This window comes from Nanorana parkeri, unplaced genomic scaffold (genome assembly GCF_000935625.1).
Source record: "Nanorana parkeri isolate BGI_ZX_2015 unplaced genomic scaffold, ASM93562v1 scaffold1396, whole genome shotgun sequence".
Classification (NCBI taxonomy): Eukaryota; Metazoa; Chordata; class Amphibia; order Anura; family Dicroglossidae; genus Nanorana; species Nanorana parkeri.
In genome coordinates this window covers 186,430-206,571 of record NW_017307664.1, presented here as the reverse complement: position 1 = coordinate 206,571, position 20,142 = coordinate 186,430, and the positions used below count along the sequence as shown (strand labels likewise).

The 20,142-nt window shown below is 42.3% G+C and overlaps 1 protein-coding gene across 1 annotated transcript in view; it reads left to right on the top strand.

The window, feature by feature from the left end:
- The window catches only part of SUPT3H (SPT3 homolog, SAGA and STAGA complex component), a gene marked incomplete at its 3' end in the record, with an annotated part of 341,779 nt that overhangs the window by 198,091 nt on the left and 123,546 nt on the right, over window positions 1–20,142 (top strand). The window contains exon 3 of the mRNA XM_018569782.1: window positions 14,871–14,955. Coding sequence (XP_018425284.1) covers window positions 14,871–14,955 — 85 coding nt within the window. The remainder of the gene's footprint in view (window positions 1–14,870; window positions 14,956–20,142) is intronic.

Sequence of the window (20,142 nt, the reverse complement as noted above, 5' to 3'; positions counted from 1 at the left end):
CGTGAATTGCAGCAGACTGTCTTTATTTTATTTTTAAAGGGGGGGGAGAGACAGATTAAAGGAGAACAGTTATGGGAAGTTTATTTACACAGGTCATGATTGCACAGTGGTTTGCTAAAAACAAGGCCTTCCTAACGACGTTACCTGAGGTGACTTCCTATCTCTTGGGTTTCACAATGTTCTCTTAAAATTGTTTCCAGAACACTCTGACCCTGTAGTAGTGCTTCAAAACAGCTCTGCCACCTAGCAGGCCACTAGCATTTCCTGGTAAAATTTTGTTACAACATTTTTTTCATTTTCGGAATGCTCGTTCGATTTCGTAATCTGCTTTCAAACAAGCGGTCCGATCAGATCTTTCTATTTAGAGGGGAACTGATTGGGAGCCCAATGTTAGTCTATGGGCATCTGGATCTAAATAGACGTGTGCCCATTTGCATTCAATTATGCCCCACTCCCTCTACATCTGGAAGAAAAAACAAAATAACAAATAATAAATTAGAATGGGTCTCGGTAAGATATATTAGATGTTCAGGAACAACTTTTAAAAGATATTGTTGTTATAGCTATCATGTTCGAATCAGGAAACGTATCAGCATTATAATATAGCATAGAATCAATAAACCACAGGTTAAAGGTTTCTAACGTAATATATAAAAGTAATCTTATAATAAAAAGCAGTGGTAGTCCTTTTTCCCCCCGAAGTAGACAACGATCACTATAAGTTATTTTCTAAGACTTGTAGGTGCTCCAGCCAAGTGTTGGTGCTAACAGTGGAATTACTCCAGATACTAAAGGATAACATTGGCCAACCACCATAGTGCAGCAATTAATTATTCATGCAAAGAAAGAGTTCAAATGCACTTACTGTATAAACTTTAAGGCCTTTATAACATTATGACCGTCCATTGTGGATAGGTTAGTGCACACATGCTATGTTGCACTTTAACTTGCCCTGTGTTGACACTGCTAATGCACCACATTGGACTAAGAAATCATACCTGCAGTTTTCTTTGTTTTTTTTTGGTAAACCAACGTAAGTGTGTTACCATGTGTTGCAATCCACTGAAACACAAGTGCCTAGGGGTTCCTTTTAAAGTAAATGGCACTGCAACGTGATGATGTTAACAGCCCTAAGTGTTTACCCTGCAAGGGCTTGAGTTGAGTTTTCATCTCCCACCCTGGCTCATGGCTTGGCAGCGGCTCTTAGTATCCAGACATCCACCACAGGCGTTATTGATGAGAAGACTCTTCTGATGTTTGCTGCTTTGATCTCTAAACCCACACACTTCTTTCAGGTATTGGGGCATATTATAGACTCCTATTCCAATCACCCCCCACAGGAAGCATAAAATGCCACAGAATCTATAAATGTTATTCCTTGACACCTCCGAAAATTTCTTCCCTCTGGTGCTTGTCATGTGACCAATACCTTGACATTGGTCATGTGGTCTCTGTTAACGTGGGTGAGTAGTGAAGAAATAGGACCATATTGGCTTGAATATTTTTTCTGAAGCCCCTCGCCGATCATGTAACTGCAACCTGAGGTAAGGAAAAATCCACAATTTTTTTAGATTGTTCTGTAATATTTTGTGTGATTTGATTGGCTGAGACTTCAGAATCAGGAATCCTTAGCCTGGACTTCTTTGGGTCCAGAAGATTAGCAGTTTCCCTTTACTCATCTGATGCAATATGAAGGCTCCAGAAGTAGAGTTCAAGGGGGGCAACATGGTTCTTTTTGGGTTCCTGTTCAGACAATGGTACTACAGTATAATATTCAATGGAATTTAGCTCTTTACTGGTGTAACAGAGATTGACTGGGAAGCTTCCTTTCCAACAAATACAACTGTAATTCAAATCAAGATTATACTGGATTGGCAGCCTGTGTTTAATTAGTTAAATTGAAAAATTACTTCTAAGAGATATTAAAAGCGCATACTGTATTTGTAATCATCAAGATGTTTATGTGACGGACCCCCCGCACTGCTCCTGTGCAACCACCAACGTCTCCAGAATCCATTTGTACAGTGAGCTGCACCCACCATATGTATACACAAAGTACTTGTCTTTTCATGTTGGCTCGGGAAAAATTTCTCCTGCAGCCTGCCTTCAATGAGGCACTTTGTTGGGTGGGTGATGAGTCTTGTGTGTCTCCTCATCAAAAAAAGAAAATGAGTGATCAGTGTCCAGTTTAGATTTTCTCGGAGGATAATTGTCTCGTGTGCTTCCTGATCAAAGCTGCTCCTCCCCCCCCCCTTTGTGAACGAGCAAATGGAACTTATTACACAACTGGAGCACATTATTCATCCGCTCGCTGGCAGCCACATTGATGTGTACAAATCATTAATGTTTACAGCTCCAGCTCTATATACTCTGCCACCGAATATATTCTTCCAGCAGTCTGAAATGGTGGATGGAGTAAGACTTTATGAATGGTTCATGTCGTCTATTGCTCCCACCTGTCCATGTTATGCGGCGAGGGTCTCTCTTTAGGCTCTGAATCCCTCTGTCCTCCACAACCGTCCCTGTTTTAGGACCGATTCTTAAGACTTTCCACCATATGAAAATGGTTTATATTACTTTCTTTGCTACGGTCCACCCCATATTTTAATTTTTTTTTCATTTCCATCAAATTTTCATTATCTAAAATGAGCAGTCTTCATCAGGTTGTTAATGCTGTATTGCAGGCAGTACCTTAAAGTGAATCTGTGCTGTGCCCGTGCAGGGCAAAGCAAGAGTTACTTTTGAAGAGCCCCTGTCATTACATCCGAAATTGTTAGCTGGCCGTCTGTACTAGATATACTTTCAGTAACAATCTCTTCTGCAGCAATATGTGCTGCCTAAGCAAAGGTATCTGCAACGCTATTCTGATCTTTCTAAAAATAAACATAAAACAATGTCTGCGTCCTAGGGCAATCATCTATCCCGATCGGCAGGTAATCATTCCATGTTTGATTATATGGGGGCAGCCACTGCTATGTGCGGCTGCTGTCAGCCTGTCATTCATGTATACAGGCACAGTGAGCACATCTGTATGTCTACACCTGCGATCCGGGCTGCAAGAATCTTTAGGCTGCAGAAGACCCAAGCCGCAGGCTTAAAGGATTATTAAACCCTTGCATGTTTTTGCATGTATATAAGGCTAGCACGCAGTAGATATATGCAAAAACATTTAAAAAAAAAAACTTTTAAAAAGGGTTTAAACTTACCTGTGTCTTCGCCGGTCGCTCCCGTCCGGACATCTGAAGAGTCTCAGGCGGCCGCACAGGGTCTTGGCTGGGAGCTGGGAGACAAGGAGAGACAAAAGGTAAGTCTATGGAGCAGTGTGCACCCGCACAGACTCTGTGGGACATCTGAGGAGAGGAGGACAGAGGAATCAGCGCTGGATCAGAGACCTGCACCGGCGCTGGAGGGACAGCTGAAAATGGCAGTAAAGAAGAAGGGGAAAAAAAGTTTGACTTTAATGTCACTTTAATCCCTGTGTGAATGGGGCCTAAAGCTGATAAGAACTTGTTTCATCTCAGGTCCTTGACGAAGACGCATGACCACAAGTTAAGCTTGGTAGAAGGGGGTTTTAATCTGAAATTGCGGAGAGGGTTCTTTACAGTCAGAGCAGCAAAAATGAGAAACTCCCTTTCCTATGTAGTGGTATCAACTTGGAGTACTGACAGATTCAAAAACGTATAGATGTCTTCCTCTCTGAGCATTATATACGAGGATATGTACATTCAATATAATAAAAACAAACCAATGCACACATATGTTGGACTGGATGGACCGGTGTCTTTTTTCCAACCCCAACTACTATGTAACGGTGTTTCATGGTTGCAATGATTCCAATGCAAAATAATTAATAAATACACATTTCCTTCTTTCATCAATTTGGGTGAATTGGTTAATTTGGGACTATACCGTTACCCTTGCTACTTTACCTAATATAGACAAAGCATTTGCTTTAAATAACTCTACGAATATCATCATTGCTATTTTTATCATCATTTGCAACTCTCAGCTGCACTTTGTATTTGTCAAATAAGATATGTATACACACACAGAGAGAATCCAGTTTCAGCTATGTTAGCCATGTACAGATGACAAGTGGTTATGTTTTTACTGCAAGTAGTAGAAATCAGGGGGAATTCATTTTGTTTTTCAAAAACAATTCAGCATTGAGCATAGTTTCTGGTATGTCACACAAAGGACATAAACTTGTCACTGGTAGCTGGATGGCGGTCATGTCACTTGTGCGATGCCGTAGTCTCTGACCATAAGTTGCTGTAGACTTGGTTTCCGCAAGCCACAGTCTTGAATGGTGTTGGTGGTCCCGTGTTTTCTCTCCCTTGCTCTTGTGACTATGAGAAGTGACAAAGGCGTCTGAGCTGCAGCATGGAGATGTCACATGGAGCTAACGCCACACTGAGGATTTCCTGAATAGTGTCTGCAGCTACATCAGCAACTTCCTGTCCTCTTTTATCACATCTAAAGCAGAGAAAAGTCAAGACTTTCCCAGCGCAGCTGAGCTGCTTTGTTCTTGAAGGGGTCGAGCCACACCAGCAACTCTGTAACATCTACAAGATCTGATTATTTCTATGCCGGTTTGCAAATGATATCTGTCATTTAATAAGAGCTTCTGAAGCTGGTTCCCTATAGGTAGCGCCAAACGCAGTTAAAAGTCATATCGATCTGTGCCACAACATCCGCCGTGATTTGCTAGAAATGCCAAAAAAGGTTGATGTTTCCCTTCCTTGAGCAAATGTCAATGTCTGCTACATACAATGTGCCATCCCTGCTACTCTTTTCTGCCTGTAATACCTAAGCTTTTGTTATTTAAAATATGGAGGGATACGCTCTATTAAAAGTAAAACTCCGGCTTTGTTGCAGAAAACGTCCAACAGACAATTCCATCCAGATATGAACGTTACAAGGATTTTATTAAACTCTATTCCAGTTACTAGCCTGATTCTGTTCTGCAGATAGTAAGGTTGGCCATGCCAGTGCTCTTGCTAAAATCTTTCAGGGCCCATATACGTTCTGGCACGCATTGCGTTATAGCAGCCCATTGAAATCAATGGACTGCCAATGCACCAAAACATTTCAAAAAATCGGATGTGCCACAAAATTTGTAATGAATTGCACCACAATGCACTATAGCATGTTGGAGTGCTACTGTAAAGTGCATTACCACGTGTACCACAATGCAATAGTGTTATTATAGTCCACGTACAGCCAAAACTTTGTCTTTTTGGAAGGGTGGGGGGTAGTTAGAACCACTGTCAAGTTTTTACAGGCTGCATGATTCCTCATTGGAGACATTCTGCCTTGCTTCCTGTTCTTTTCACCAGGGCCGGAAGTAGGAGGAAATCTCTGCACACCTGTCGTTCCTGCCTGTGTCTGGCTCTATATACAGTGTCCATATCCGTGGAAGGATTAAGTGGATGATTATTAAAGAAGAACTCAGATGAGCACTGTTGTGTAGTAACCGCAGGAGAAACACGCTAATAGGTTGTGCCATTTTGGTCATGGCCATTCAGGAGGGTGCCAGGAAATCTCACCATTCCCTCAGCTCAGTGACATATGGGTCTGGCAGGTTCCTGCAACCACCAAGTCACCCAAAAATATCAGTTTTGGTTGGGGGTTGATGTAATTGTTTTCTTTGCCACTTGTATTGTGTTTATGCAGACAAGTTTTTGATTATTTGGGGAACACAGGTTGAGGAAACAACGTAATGGGGCAATGCCACGTTAATGTAAAGTAGGTATGTTCCTCCTAAAAATGGACAAGCAGTAATTGCAGCAGGTAAAAGTATTAGGCTAACGGCACTAGGGATGTTCAGATACCAGATCAGATACCAGTGCAGATACTTGGCATTTTCACGAGAACTACCAGGGTTGCTGCGGTTGCAGCTGGGACCCGGCTCTGGTGCTCCACCACTGTCCTGAAATCATTAGTCTGTATTGTTATAGAAAAAGTGTCACATGACAATAAACAACAATGTATCAGTAATTGTAATTGTGAGGACTTGGACAAGTATCAGTACTCTTGAAGAAATGGTATCGGTGCATCACTTTATATATACAGTGCATTCAGAAAGTATTCAGACCCCCTTCACTTTTTTCCAATTTTGTTATGTTGCAGCCTGATACTACAGTTGTTTAAATTCTTTTTTTCTTTTCTCATGAATCCACACTCCGCACCCCATAATGATGAAGTGAAAACAGAATTTTAGAAATGTTTGCAAATGTATGAAAGGAAAATCTGAAATATCACATTGGCATACGTATTCAGACCCTTTGCGACAATACATGAAATTTAGCTGAGGCGCCTCCCATTTCTCCTGATCGTTGCTGAGATGTTTCTACACCTTGATTGAAGTCAAATCATACATTAAAACAAATCCCAGGAGCCCTGTAGCCAATGCTACTTAAAAATGACAGCTGGCACAGTATCTGTACTTGTACTGAGTACGGTACTTGATATCTGAACATCCCTAAACGGCACCTAAGAAAATGTGCCAATTTCTGTCCCAACTCTGGGGATCTAGTCCCCACGCTGGCCAGCTGGTACAACTCAAGAAAGAAAACCCACAATTCTGTCCTTATTAGCCTTGTAATGGCCTGTGGCTTGTGCTGGGAAGAGTCATTTTATCAAACGTTACATAGCCTTCTCCCAGGAGGTGGCTGCTGAAGATGGAGCATGTAAGTGGAACCAGAATGCCCCTTATAGTTTTCTTTTTGTCTTAGTGTGAAATCGTAAACCACAATAAAGTATTCCAGGCAATTGGTCTGGTGGGTATTGTGAAAGTGAAAGCAAACAGTTGGTCTCTTTAAAATAATACAAGAAACATTTGTCATCTATTTTGCTATTATTTTTTGGGAATTCTGCTTTGTTCATTGATTTATAACATCTACGGATTACAAGTATGTGAATTGTCTGTATTTATAAGTTGTCTCTGTTCAACACAGTTAGATTAAAGGTCATTAGAGATGCTGCAACATCAGTTACTGAACCTTTAAAGCGGCACTGTAGGCATAAATTAAATACATACATGGCAACTCTTTTACCTGATTTGTATTTCTGTCCATCTATGCCATAGATTTACACAACCCAACACCATTGAGGGTGGCAAAATATTCCCTGTTACAGTTAACTAATATGGTAATGCCATCTCCTCGCCTCCAACCTGTGATAGGAACGTGAAAGAGCAGCAGCAGTGGATGAGGTCGCCTCTCTGCTCATTCTGCAGACAGCTATTAGATTGCTCTTTCTTTAAACATTTAGCAGCATGCAAATGCCCTGTTGTGGTCAAAGTGCTCTAGGGCCTGTCTCAGCAGACTTTTGTTCCTGTCAGACTTGAAGGTGGTCCAATAGACCTATCAATAAACTGTGAATAATCTCAGAAGATTCTCAGATTGATGCCATTGACACAAGCCCAACAGTCACGCCTAAACTCTTTCTCATTTCATTAAAGGCTCCATTTTATCAGCAGCTTTTAGCCAGAGAACCAGGGATGTCCTAATTTCACCCCTAAAGCCCCCTTTTCAGCCTCTTTTGTATAAATACCTTTCTTAGGTGTCTTGTGGTCAGTCATTTGACATGCGCACCTATTCCTCATTGCCTTATATCTAGCACTGGTTGGTCCTTGATGCAGAGAGCGTTGCCAATGCCATTGCCTGTCTCTGCACCATTGTACTGCACTTTGGAGCAAATGCTGAGCTACTGATTTTTTTTCTTTTTTTAAATTTAAAGCTAGAATTGAGCTTTGAACATCCACTTCAGCGCTCAAAAGAGATGGATAAGTCAGCCACAAAATGCACATGTGCATTTTGTTTTTCGCAAGCATTTTTTGTTGTGCATGCAAAATAAATGTGCATGCAAAACCCCCCCCCCCCAATTGTTTGTCACAGGAATTTTACAAGTGGAGCGAATCAGATCAGAATAAGACATGAGAACTATTGTCACTCTTTAGAGAATCGGGCCAATTGAATTCTATAAACAACCGGGCCTTTCAACACGGCTGAAATGGCTGAATATGTGAAAAGGGGACAAGGTCGCCCTCTGCTGACTGAGCACACCAAATAACATGAAACTTTTATATATACACTAAAGCAGGGCTCAAAATTTCCACTCGCCCCCTCGCAATTGGCGAGTGGAAATTCACCTTGAGAGGGAGAGCCGCTGGCAGGACCAGCAGGGGTGAAACTACCGCCGCTTCTGCATCGGCGATCGCGCACTTCAGTTGTCTGCTGTGGCCGGAGTGAAGGGAAGACAGCTGCACTGATTTTTCTTCTCCCTGGCCGCTGCAGCTATAGAGCGGCAGAGGAGGAGAAGAATCAGTTTGTCAGTCTTCCCTTCACTCCAGCCACCTGCAACTTCCTCCGCCCACCTCATCTGCCATAGGCTGGAGGAAGACTGCAGCTGCTATTGGCCGGCTGGACGTTTTTGCAGCGCGGGACTTGAAGAATACATCTCTGTACCCCATCAGCACCAGCGCCAGTACCACCACCAGTACCGGCACCAGGAGAGGAAGAGGGCAGATCAGCTATATGCATTGTAAGTCCTGTTCTTTCTGCCTTACACTGCTGACCTCTGTGCGTTAAATTACTGACCTCTGTACTGTGCGTTAAATTACTGACCTCTGTACTGTGCGTTAAATTACTGGTGCACTGCTGCTTCACTGCTAACCTCTGTACTTTGCGTCACACCGCTGACCTGGCGGAGTTAAGGCCAGGGTATGGGTTAGGTGGGGCAACTGGTGGCTAAATAGCCTGTGATGTCCACTTTATATAAATATATACTTTTCTGTGGCAATATCTTTTTCTGTGATGGCTTTTACACTTTGAAGACAAACATACCAAATTCTATAATTGTTCCACATTGAAATTGTGACCTCTAACTACCAAAAATAAACTGAAATCCCAGACATATGATGTACTCTGTAAATCGCGACAAATAAATTAATTTATTTTGAATTACTTTTCTTTAGGTGCATTAAGTATGTACACATTATCATCACCAAAACTAAAGTATTTTTTAAATTTTTCTTTTGCATATTTGGTATTTTTTTTAAATCATCAATGAGACCTTATACACGGAGTGGCCAGATTATTATGACCACCTGACGTTTGTAGGCAAATTAGCTATAATTAGTTATAATTTCGCGCTGAAGTTGCTAGAGGGCCAGGCCATTATAAATAGGGAAGCAGGTTGTTTACCACGACAGTTAGAGCTGCAGCTAACGATTATTTTCAAAATCGATTAGTTAGCCGATGATTACGTTTGATTAATCGGTTAATCGGATAAACAATAAAAGACATTTTAAAAAATGGCTCCTGTGATGGACTACAATTTCAATACAAACTAGTAGTCCATCACAGAAGCAAGCTTTGTTGCAGGATTACCTGAGCAGTCTTCCAGCAACTTGCTTCTGAGATTGGGCCTGTCTGTCGACGGCTGTCATCCCCTCACACCTCCTCCTCACTACATCTCCCCGCGCCGATCGTGGATGTGGGCGGGTGGTAAATGTGAGGCGAGGAGGAGGTGCGGCGTAAAGAGCGTGGATGCGGTCGGGCGGGTATTGCAGCAGTGAGCGTGAGTTGGGGAGGAGGTGTGGCGCGCAGCGTCTGTGGAGCCGTGAACAGGGCCAACTGATCGGAAGCCGATTAATCGATTATTGAAAAAGTTGACAACTATCTATAGGCAGAGCCAGCTGTGCCCACCCCGTCCCTGTCCGTCCCTCCAGTCAGCGCTGGATGAACAGAGAGGGGAAAATCCCTGCAGGGAGCGGGGACTGACAGTCACCGCTCCCTGCAGGGAGACGATCAGGAAGTCAGCGATCGGCGGTATGTTTTCGCTGATTTCCCGATCAATAGAGCCGACCTGTGAAAGTTTCATTGTCACAGGTCGGCTTGAATTATGGGGATGAGTGTTTTTCATTCACCCCATAATTCTCCTTTAAGGGGATAGCTACCTAACCAAAAATGAAAACAAATCCTTTTTGTTATTGGTCCTGACCATAAAAACGAGAAAACAAATGTGCAAAATTAGATGGTCATTTGACTTGCTGAATTTTTTATAGGAGTATAAATTGCCAGTATGGAATGGGAAGTTAGACCTTGTAGCAATGAAGAAAGGCTTTATCCAAAATTGACTGCGCTAGGAAGGTGAATAAAATTAAATTAAAGTACCAGCTGCAACAATGTGTATCAGTGTGATCAGATATGAACTAGTATGTTGCGCTTGGTTGAAATCTCTTACGTGCGATTTTGTTTCAATATTTCATTGTGATAATGTAATCTTTATGTGTTTAAAGATTACATTATCACAATGAAGTATTGAAACAAAATCGCACGTAAGAGATTTCAACCAAGCGCAACATACTAGTTCACAATGGAGAAAGGCTGTTGGTGTTGTAGGTTCTGAGCTTTTCTAGAGCCTCTAGAAACTCCTAACAATTTATTTATAGTGTGGTAGGTTTCAGTGTTTAAAAAAAAAAAAACATCCAATTCTCCTCCAGAACCCTAAACATTTGTAACAAGCCATTCTACGGGTTAGCACGGTGGCTTCCTTAGCTCAGCTTCTACTGCTTGGTCAATTTGGCATCTAAGCTACAATGATATGAGCGAGTTACAGTTGCTATTCATCAAGAACATAATTTATTTGAAGTAGCGGAAAACCACAGCTTTTTGTTTATTTATTGTAAAAAGAAATAAAAATTCTGAGAAAGAAGAAAAAACAAAGCAAAAAAAGATGTGCCTTACTTTTCTGCAGCATACAGGAAAACGAAACCCAAACCTTTGTTGCTGGGTGTGGGAGAGGTGCTGATTAAGCACGCAAAATAACATGAAACTGTTATATAGTTAACCATACCATACCATACCAAACCAAACCAAACCATAGCTAACCAAAAGGGAAATAGATACTTTTAGCTTTTGTTTTTTATTTTTAGTTCTGACCATAACAATAAAAAAAAGAAATGTGCAAAATTGGATGGATGTGTGACTCTTGCTGAATTTTTCATAGGGATTACTAGAAGCCCTAAAAAAATTTGTAACAATTCAATATTAAAAAAAGCATTCAGGTACCTTTAACTATTAACAGCAATGTATCTTATTTGTGTATCACTCGGCTGCAGATCCTCCAATAATCTCTGAATTGGTGCTGACACCGTCCTTCCTTCTGGAGGGGGGCTACTCTTGTTCCCCATGGTCCCTGTGTGTGTTGTAACCTATCCACCACTCCAAGCCCCCCCCCCCCCCCCCCGTGATGGACTACAATCTCATGTTTAGTTTACTCATTTGTATTGAGATTGTAGTCCATCCTGGGAGTGAGCTTGGAGCGGTGACTACTTTATAACACACACAGGGAACATGGGGAAACACAAGTAGCCCCCCTCCAGAAGGAAGGACAGTGTCAGCACCAATTCAGAGAAGATTGTAGGATCTACAGCCGAGTGATACACAGATAAGATAGTTAAGGTACAGGAATGTATTTTTAAGATTTAAAGGAGAACTATGAGTTGAGTGAAAATCACTCCTCTTCATAGTCCAAGCCAATGTGTGACAATGAAACTGTCACACGTCAGCTCTATAGATCAGGAAGTGAACACATACCGTCGCTCACTCACTTCTCGATCATCTCCCTGCAGAGAGTGGTGACTGTTAGTCACAGCTCCCTGCAGGGATTCCCCCCTCCCCTCTCCAATCCTCCATCGCTGAGTGGATGGGGGAGGGGGCGGGTATGGCTGGCTCTGCCTCTAGATTGGCAGAGCCAGCTGTCACTCATGCAGCCGGGTGGATCTCAACAGTATTGTCAGGATCCGTCCCAGATGCGGCGGTCTCAGTATACCGTGAGCTGTAGCTTGCGATATACTGAGCTTTGGGTCACAGGAGGATGCTAGTATATGTCTTCCCGTGACCCTTAAGAGAACTATGGGGAAAAACACCTATCCCATAGTTCTCTTTTAACTCCTGGGCTTAGAGTCACTTTAAATGGTTTTGTAGGTTCTAGGGTTTTCTAGAGCCCTAAAACTCATCACAATTCATGATATGAAGTTGTAGGTTCTGGGTTTTTCCATAAGCCAGTTGACAGTTAACAAAGCCTTTCTGTGGGTTAGCACGGTGGCTTCCATACCTCGACTTCTACTGCTTGTTTTGGTTTGGCATCTAAGCTACAATGATATGAGCAAGTTGCAGTTGCTATACATCAAGAACAATATTTATCTGACATAGCAGAAAACCACAGCCTCTTTTTGTTGTTTTTTTTTTTTAAAGAAATTATAATTCTGAGAAAGAAGGAAAAACAAATGAAAAAAACAAATGTGCCTTACATTGTTCTTCTTCACAATCAACAAAAAAAACCTTGTTACTGGGTGTGAGAGAGGTGCGCTGAGACAAGAGTTTGCACGAACTGTGTTAAGAGAAATGAGTCAGAGCGCATAGTACGAGGAAGAAGAGGAAGTGCTTGCGGCCGGGGCTACGTGGTTTCTTCACTTCTTCTGCTGAAAACCGCCATACTGATGTCTAGAAGAGCTGCGTGTGTGGGAAGGGTCCGACAGCCGAAGTGTGGGAAAGATAAGTGTGAAATGGAGTTGACATGAAACGACTTGAGTCGTTTTTTGATAAAGGGTCAACCCCGTACGGAGTTACATAGTATTTGAGGTTGAGTAAAGACACAGGCCCATCAAGTACAAGCCGTGATTTATTTTTCTTTTTTTCTTGAAGGAATTAGCTTAAATTGCGTCAACATTAATTTTTCTTTCACTTCCATTGAAGTGTAATGTCCCCTTTGGGCAGGCTCATGGATAAATGGTAAAACATATGAATAATGAATAAAGGAAATATTAACACGTACATTTCCCAGATTATTTGTTTACCGTATTTTTCGCTCCATAAGACACACTTTTTTTCCCCCCAAAAGGAGGGGGAAAATGTTCCTGCGTCTTATGGAGCGAATCCCGACGCCCGAGACATGCAGTTTCAGGCGCCGGGCGAGTAGTAGGAGCCACTGCTCGTTTAATACGAGTGATCTAATGAGATCACTCGTATTAAAGCAGAGCAGCGGCGGCGGCGATCAAGTTGAGCAGCAGGAGCCACTGCTCGTTCAATACGAGTGATCTAATGAAATCACTCGTATTAAAACCGAGCAGCGGCGACGATCGAGATCACCATAGAGCAGACGAAGAATAGACGTTCTTCGCCTGCTCTGTGTCATCACTGAGACCGTGGCGCTGTAATCACAGCGCCACCTGTCTCAGCGGTCACTAACTGCAGCTTCTGTCACAGCTTCTTTCATAGAAGCTGTGTCAGAAGCTACAGTCTGTCGAGTGCTCCATAAGGCGCGCCGGACCTCCCTGCGTCCTATGGTCCGGTGCGTCTTATGGACCGCAAAATATGGTACTTCTATTTTGACCATTTATGCAATAAGAAAATGTTCATCGTTTTTTGGGACTTTGTCTTTGGGCTCCATAGTTAAAGGAGTTGTAAAGTCCCAACATATCCTCTCCTATATATGTGTTTCCCCGAAAATGAGACAGTGTCTTATATTTTTTTTGGCTCCAAAAAAACACACTAGGTCTTATTTTCGGGGAAGGTCTTTTTTTTTATGTACAACAATCCAAAGTTAATGCAAATCCAAATTAAATAATCCAAAATGGCAAAGTTAAGAATAGGGTGATCAGGGCAATCAGGGGTGCTGTACCTTTCCAAGAGCATTTTGGCAACCAGAATGAGCGAAGCGCGCTGAGCCCTGTATATATATATATATATATAAATATATATATATTGTAATAGAAATACATAGTAGAGTTGTTTCTGATAATACAATCAAAGCTCACATGACAAATATCCCTTTTATGTAGTGAGTGCTGCCTTCCTGGATTCCCAGTGTGCTTTGCATCTCTTTCCCTGCTGCTTGATGTGATGCAATCTCCATTTCTCAAGACTACATCACCCATCATGCATTGTTTTCAGCAAGCAATGATCATGTTACATTGTTCAGACATTGAGTTGTAGTTCACAAGGCTCTGTGAGAGTGACACCAGGAAGTGCATAGTCACAGGGCTGAGTGAAATGGTGTCGGTGCATTAAGGAAGTCCATCCTGTGGGCATCTTCAATAAGTAAGTTTACAAACTTCTGCATTTATCTTGTTATTGGCAGCGGGATAGAATTTATGGAAATTTAATACAAAAATTGAGATTTATTTTCAGATTCTGACCATAGATACCTTTTAAAGCCAGACAACAAGAAACCTTTTTAATGTCATTTTGGATAGAATGTGGAAGGGTCTAAACTTCTGTCAAGTGCTGCCTGTGTCTGAGATTCCTGCCCTTCTTTCTGGAGGGGGGCTACTTTTGTTCCCCATGGTCCCTGTGTGTGTTGTAAAGTAGTCACCGCTCCAAGCTCGCTCCCATGAAGGACTACAATCTCAATACAAATGAGTAAACTAAACATGAGATTGTAGTCCATTCCGGGGAGTGAGCTTGGAGCGGTGACTACTTTATAACACACACAGGGACCATGGGGAACAGAAGTAGCCCCCCTCCAGAAGGAAGGACAGTGTCAGCACCAATTCAGAGATGATTTGAGGATCTGCAGCCGAGTGATACACAAATAAGATACATTGTTGTTAATAGTTAAGGTACTTGAATGTATTTTGACGATTTAGTTTAGTGTCACTTTAGCACAACACACCAGAACATTAAGGTGTAAATGAGCCCTTGAGGTTCTAGAATAGCTTTGACTATGACTTGGCTGAATTAGAAAGATGTGTATAATATTATAATACAGAAATACTATTACAGTTGTTTTTTTAAAACAATAGTGTATTTACCCTTTAAGTGTTTCTTTTGCCTCATGTCACGTGTTTTGTCTTTCAGGTTTTCACTCGGGGACGCTCGGCGTCCTTTGTACGAGACGGCCGTTCTGGTAGAAGACATTGTGCATACTCAGCTCATCAACCTGGTAAATGAAAATCTCATTACAGTGTTATATATTTGTACTTAGATCTTTTTTTACAGCCTAAGAAGCATCACAACTGTGTTTTGTTGTTTTGTTTCAATTGTAGTAAATCTCTGTGGAGGAAAGTCATTGCTGTACCCACATTATCAGTGATGTTTCTGTATCTAAAAATTACCTTTTGTAGATCAGTAATCTGTACACAGCAACATCATGTTATGTTTTCCAATTATATCAACTTCCCCCTTTCCCTTGCCTAAAGTCACACCGATAGATACTAACAACTTCTATTTGCATAGTATTCTCTTTCCAGTGACAACACTTGTGCAGGGAGTCTATATGACCGAGTAGTCCAATAGGCACCAGAGTAGGACCGATTACACTCTACATTGTAGTAGACCTACCTCCCCTCCCCTACATTTGTTTGTTTTTTTTGCTGTATAAGGCTTTGAATTGAAGGACACTTCTGATGAGGGTTGTGGCTTTTACACACAGACCGCTGCAGTATGTGGTCAGGAAGCAGCATTTTCACTAAGTGACATAGGTGGTTTAAATCTGAACTCCGGCCTTCCCTTCACTCCTGCACAGTTGTACCGGCTCCTTTCAGCATCACATGGGGGCATGGCGCTGTGTTTAGGCTTTTCTTCTCTTTCTATTTAATTTTTTTCTCCGTATCTCTATGGGTTGAACTCGATGGAATTGTGTCTTTTTTCAGCCTGACTAACTATGTAACTATGTGGATATTAACTAGGGCGGTCTACATGCAAATGCAGCCTGTCTAGGAACACCCTTCAAGGCAATTTGATATCTACATAATTTATCCTGCTCCTTAAGCCCCAGTGATGACAGGATGTTTATTATTAGTAGGGATGCACAATTCTTTTGGTATCGAGGACGAGTACCGATATTTTTTTTTTCGGTACTCGCCGATACAGATACCGGAAGTCCCATTAAGGAAGCCGTGTAATGACTCGCCACCTGGCTTCCCGATTAGCAGTGAAGCCGTCCCCATGCTTCTCCTCACTAGGTAACGAGAAAGCATGGAGCCAGCTTTCTGGCCAATCTGGAAGCCGGGTGCCGTGTAATGACACAGGGCCTGGCTTCCTGATTAGCCAGGAAACCAGCTTCATGCTCCCTCGTCACAAGTGTAGAGGGAGCATGAAGCCGGCTTCCTGGCCAATCAGGAAGCCTGGCAGCGTGTAATGACTTGCTGCCCGGCTTCCTGATACCAGAAGTATCAGGTTAGGCATCTGAGCATTTTGCCGCCCAAATACTCGGCAACCGCAGAGAGTATTCCCTACTTATTAGTGTGAAGCAGAGGCAGGGCCATCCCTCCCCTGTATGCTGTCTGAGGCTGTAGAAGGGGCTTGGTGGATGCTGCTGTTAGAGCTTTCCTGGGGGTCGGGGGGCTTTCATGGGGCAGCGTTGGGTGCGGTGGGATGGGTAGGTATGTCAGATCCATGCCTGTCATCAGTAGCACTGTCTGGTCCCTCCCAGCTCATTGACATCACTGGTTTCCAGGAGCGTGGCAGGATGCCAACCAGACCGTCCCACTGGGTTGGAAGCCGGACAGAATGTCACAGGTTGCTAAGAGCTGTAATCTGTGGCCTCTCTTCTGCTGCCGCTGCCCTAATGAGGTGCCGCCAGAAGTGAGCCCCTTAGGCTGCTTCATTATAGGGACACCCCTGAGCATAGGCATGGCTATGGGGACTCCATAGTAGAACCATTAAGGGCCCATATCTCTTTTTTTAATTGCTTTTTGCTAATTAATTTCGTATAAATGATGTAGAAGTTGAATAACTTTATAAACTTTTATTTCATCCAAATCTAGTTATTAGATGTCATAGCTATCTGCATAAATCACTACGTAGCCTGTGCGTCTGGGCCCCATAGCAGTTGCACGATCTGCTTTGGTGAACACCACGCGGTGAAGCATTTTGCAACATTGTAATGACATGTTCTGTATAGCTGTGTGTATTATAAGTTGCATTCTATTTGACAAATGTAGAATTATGCATCCCACTTCGTTCCGTCGTCATCGTCGGGAGCAGGTGATCGAGCGCTGCCGAGCAGATAGCAAATCGCTGCTGGCGGTGGCTGGAACTCGCTGTTTTCCTATGGAGACATGCAGAGCATCCTGTAGGCTGGTGTTTATGTACTGCGCAGATTAAATAAATGAAATATCAGACGTTTTCTTAACCTATAACCTGCGAAGCCTGTGCAGGGAAGTAAAAGACGTTTCTCATGGAGGATTTCTTGTTTGGTGTGACATCTCCCAACCCTAAAGAAGAAGTCTTTCGGAGGGAGAAGAGACGGGACAGAAGGCAGACAAATTGCTTTTCTAACCTATTGCCTCGGGGCTCTAGACATCGCTTTGGTGTAGAGGAAGTGAAAGTGCTTTTAATAACTCATTGTTTTGACCTTTGATTGGGACAAGAGGAAACTCTTAAATCAAATGTGCGTGTGCTGTGCTCCTTCTACAAAGGGCCAGGAGAGAAACGGTCTTCTGTCTAGTCTTATGAGAAAAGCGTCCATTTAGTATTTTCATGCCTTGTTTACGGGGCTCTTATGTGTATAGAATATGATGTAAAATTTGTCAAAATTGTCTCCGAAACTCTTTATTTGATTCACGTAAACAGGCAGCATTATTATTATTATTATTATTATTATACAGGATTTATATAGCGCCAACAGTTTGCGCAGCGCTTTACAATATAAGGAAGTCATTACAATCACAATACAATTCAAGACAAGATGGTAAGGAGGGCCCTGCCCCTGAGGACTTACAGTATTCACCAGGACCAAGCTGGGAGGTTCAACACTCTTTTTGAACACTGTTTAGGGAAATGCGTCAGCCTTTTTTAGATCCTTAAACACATTTAAAAAGTATTTTATTATTCATAAATTATTTATAATTCAAAACTGGAGCAGACAGTTTTTTTATGGCAACCAATCAGCTTCTTTCTTCAGTTTGTTTAGTTAACATTTGAAAATGAAACAGAGAATCTGATTGGTTGCCCTGGGCATATTTTTGAACGTTTTTTTTTTGTAGCTGTCACCAATTTCTAACTTTTTTTTTTTTGTACGCTGAGCTGTGCATGTGTAGCTCACTGCACAGACCCGGCATGCCGGGATGAAGTAACTCCTGTGCACATGAGCAGGAGTAATGTCATCAGGGCACAGCCAATCAGGAGGCCAAAGAACTAGAACCAGTAAGAGGACCGAGCTGAAGATAGAAGCACCGGAGAGGAGGAACACTGCGCTGCAGGGGATCTGTTTGGCAGGTAGGTTTGCCATAATGTACTTATATGCTGTGCATACTACACATTATGTCTACAACCTCCAGGTGGGCTTTTATTTTATTTATTGATGTACCTTTACTTCTGCTTTAAGCATATCACTGACCACCCAATTTATCATTAGCTCATATACAATACTTTCTGGTCTCCCCTTTTTATTCTTCTTTGCTGGTTAATAGTGGTGTGTCAGTGAGGTAAAGATAAGTTTCCGTGGAGCTTATGCCTGTTTATTTTTTCTTTTAAATGAACCTGATGTTTAGTTGATAGAGATGCAAATGCAGTATTATTATAATAATTTTTTCATCTGTATCATAATTCCATTTTCTTTTAATCATAAATCAGCTTTATTATACATGTGCAAGATACAGTAGGACAATAGGCAATGCCTCATATATGTAACAACATCACCAGTACTTGTATGGGATAGGAGGTTTACATCAATTGCATCTCAAGCACTATAACATTAATGGGCTGCCCGTCATAGGAGGGCAGTCATTGTAGGGCTGGAACAACCCTGTCTGGTACAACAAAAAGTGTGAACAGTAAATGACATCATACATAACCAACACTTCTCAGAGTCAGGCACTGCGTGCCACTCCGGTCCTATCCATAATCAAGTAGAAAAGCAACTGCTATGAGTAGATCATGCGTGTATTGATCTGTGTTCCCCCTCACGTCAAGGAACGAGACGGGATATAATACGAGTATGGCAGCAAAGAGAAAGACGAGAGGGAGGGGTAAGCGCTAGGTTATAAGGAGTGACAGGTAAAGAGGGGGGAGCGGGGTCGGCAGAAGGAAAGGAGCGAGGTTCCGTTTTCTTTTAAGTGTGTTGCTGTTAGCAAAAATCCAGCTTTGGGTTGATTTTCAAATTTTCCTTTTGCCCACTGCTGCTTTGTAGATTAAGCTGAAATTTGCACATGCATTTAATTAGTCCGACGGGTGACTCCTCCCCCATGGGAGCTCATTCACACAAGGATTTTTTTCCAGAGGCAGATTCCTGCGGCATGAATCTGCATATAACTGCAACAGGAATTGCGGGTGGCTCCAAATAGCTGTGGGTGCTCAGCATGTCCAAAGCAATAACTGGCTGACATCAGCCTCAGGTGTCCTCCCATGTTCTGAGTAAATAGCAATGAGGATAATGGAATTAAATAAATCCAGAATGTTTTTTTTTTATTGAAGAAGCATGTCACATGTGTTGTATAGCCAACGTTTCGGAACCACGCAGGGTTCCTTCATCAGGGTAGACATAGTCAGGTCACTATAACTACCCTGATGGAGGAACCTTGTGTGGTTCAGAAAGGTTGGCTATATAGCACATGTTACATGCTCCTTCAATAAAAAGAACATTTTGGATTTATTTCATCCCATGAATGCTGGAGGTGATTCTCATTGCTATTTACTCTATATACGCACAGCGCCATCCGTGGACATCACTACAAGCACCACCTTTACTTCTGGTCTCTACTGCTGTACGGTGTGCAGGGGGCATCTTCGTTTATTGCCCATGTTCTGAGGTGATCACACTCTCTGGGATAAGACAAGCATTGTGCATAAGACACTGGACAGTTCTGAATTTCTGGCACGATAAACAGTTTTTTTTTTGCAATTACTTAACAGATGTAAGAACATGTTTGCATTGTTATATTTAACAGACCAGAAGGGAGCAAATAAGAGAAGTTTATTGTTGGGGTGGTGTCCAGAAACGTTTGTCCGTAAAGTGTCCGTATGTTTCCAGGTTCTTAGGACTACCCCTAGTTGTTCTTGTAGAGGGAGGTTGCACAGAATAGTTGTGCAGATCTGCACAGATTTGCTGCCTTCTGAATACAATTAATTGAGGGGAATTACAATTAATCTAAATACAATTAATTGAGGGGAATCTCTCTCCCTCCCC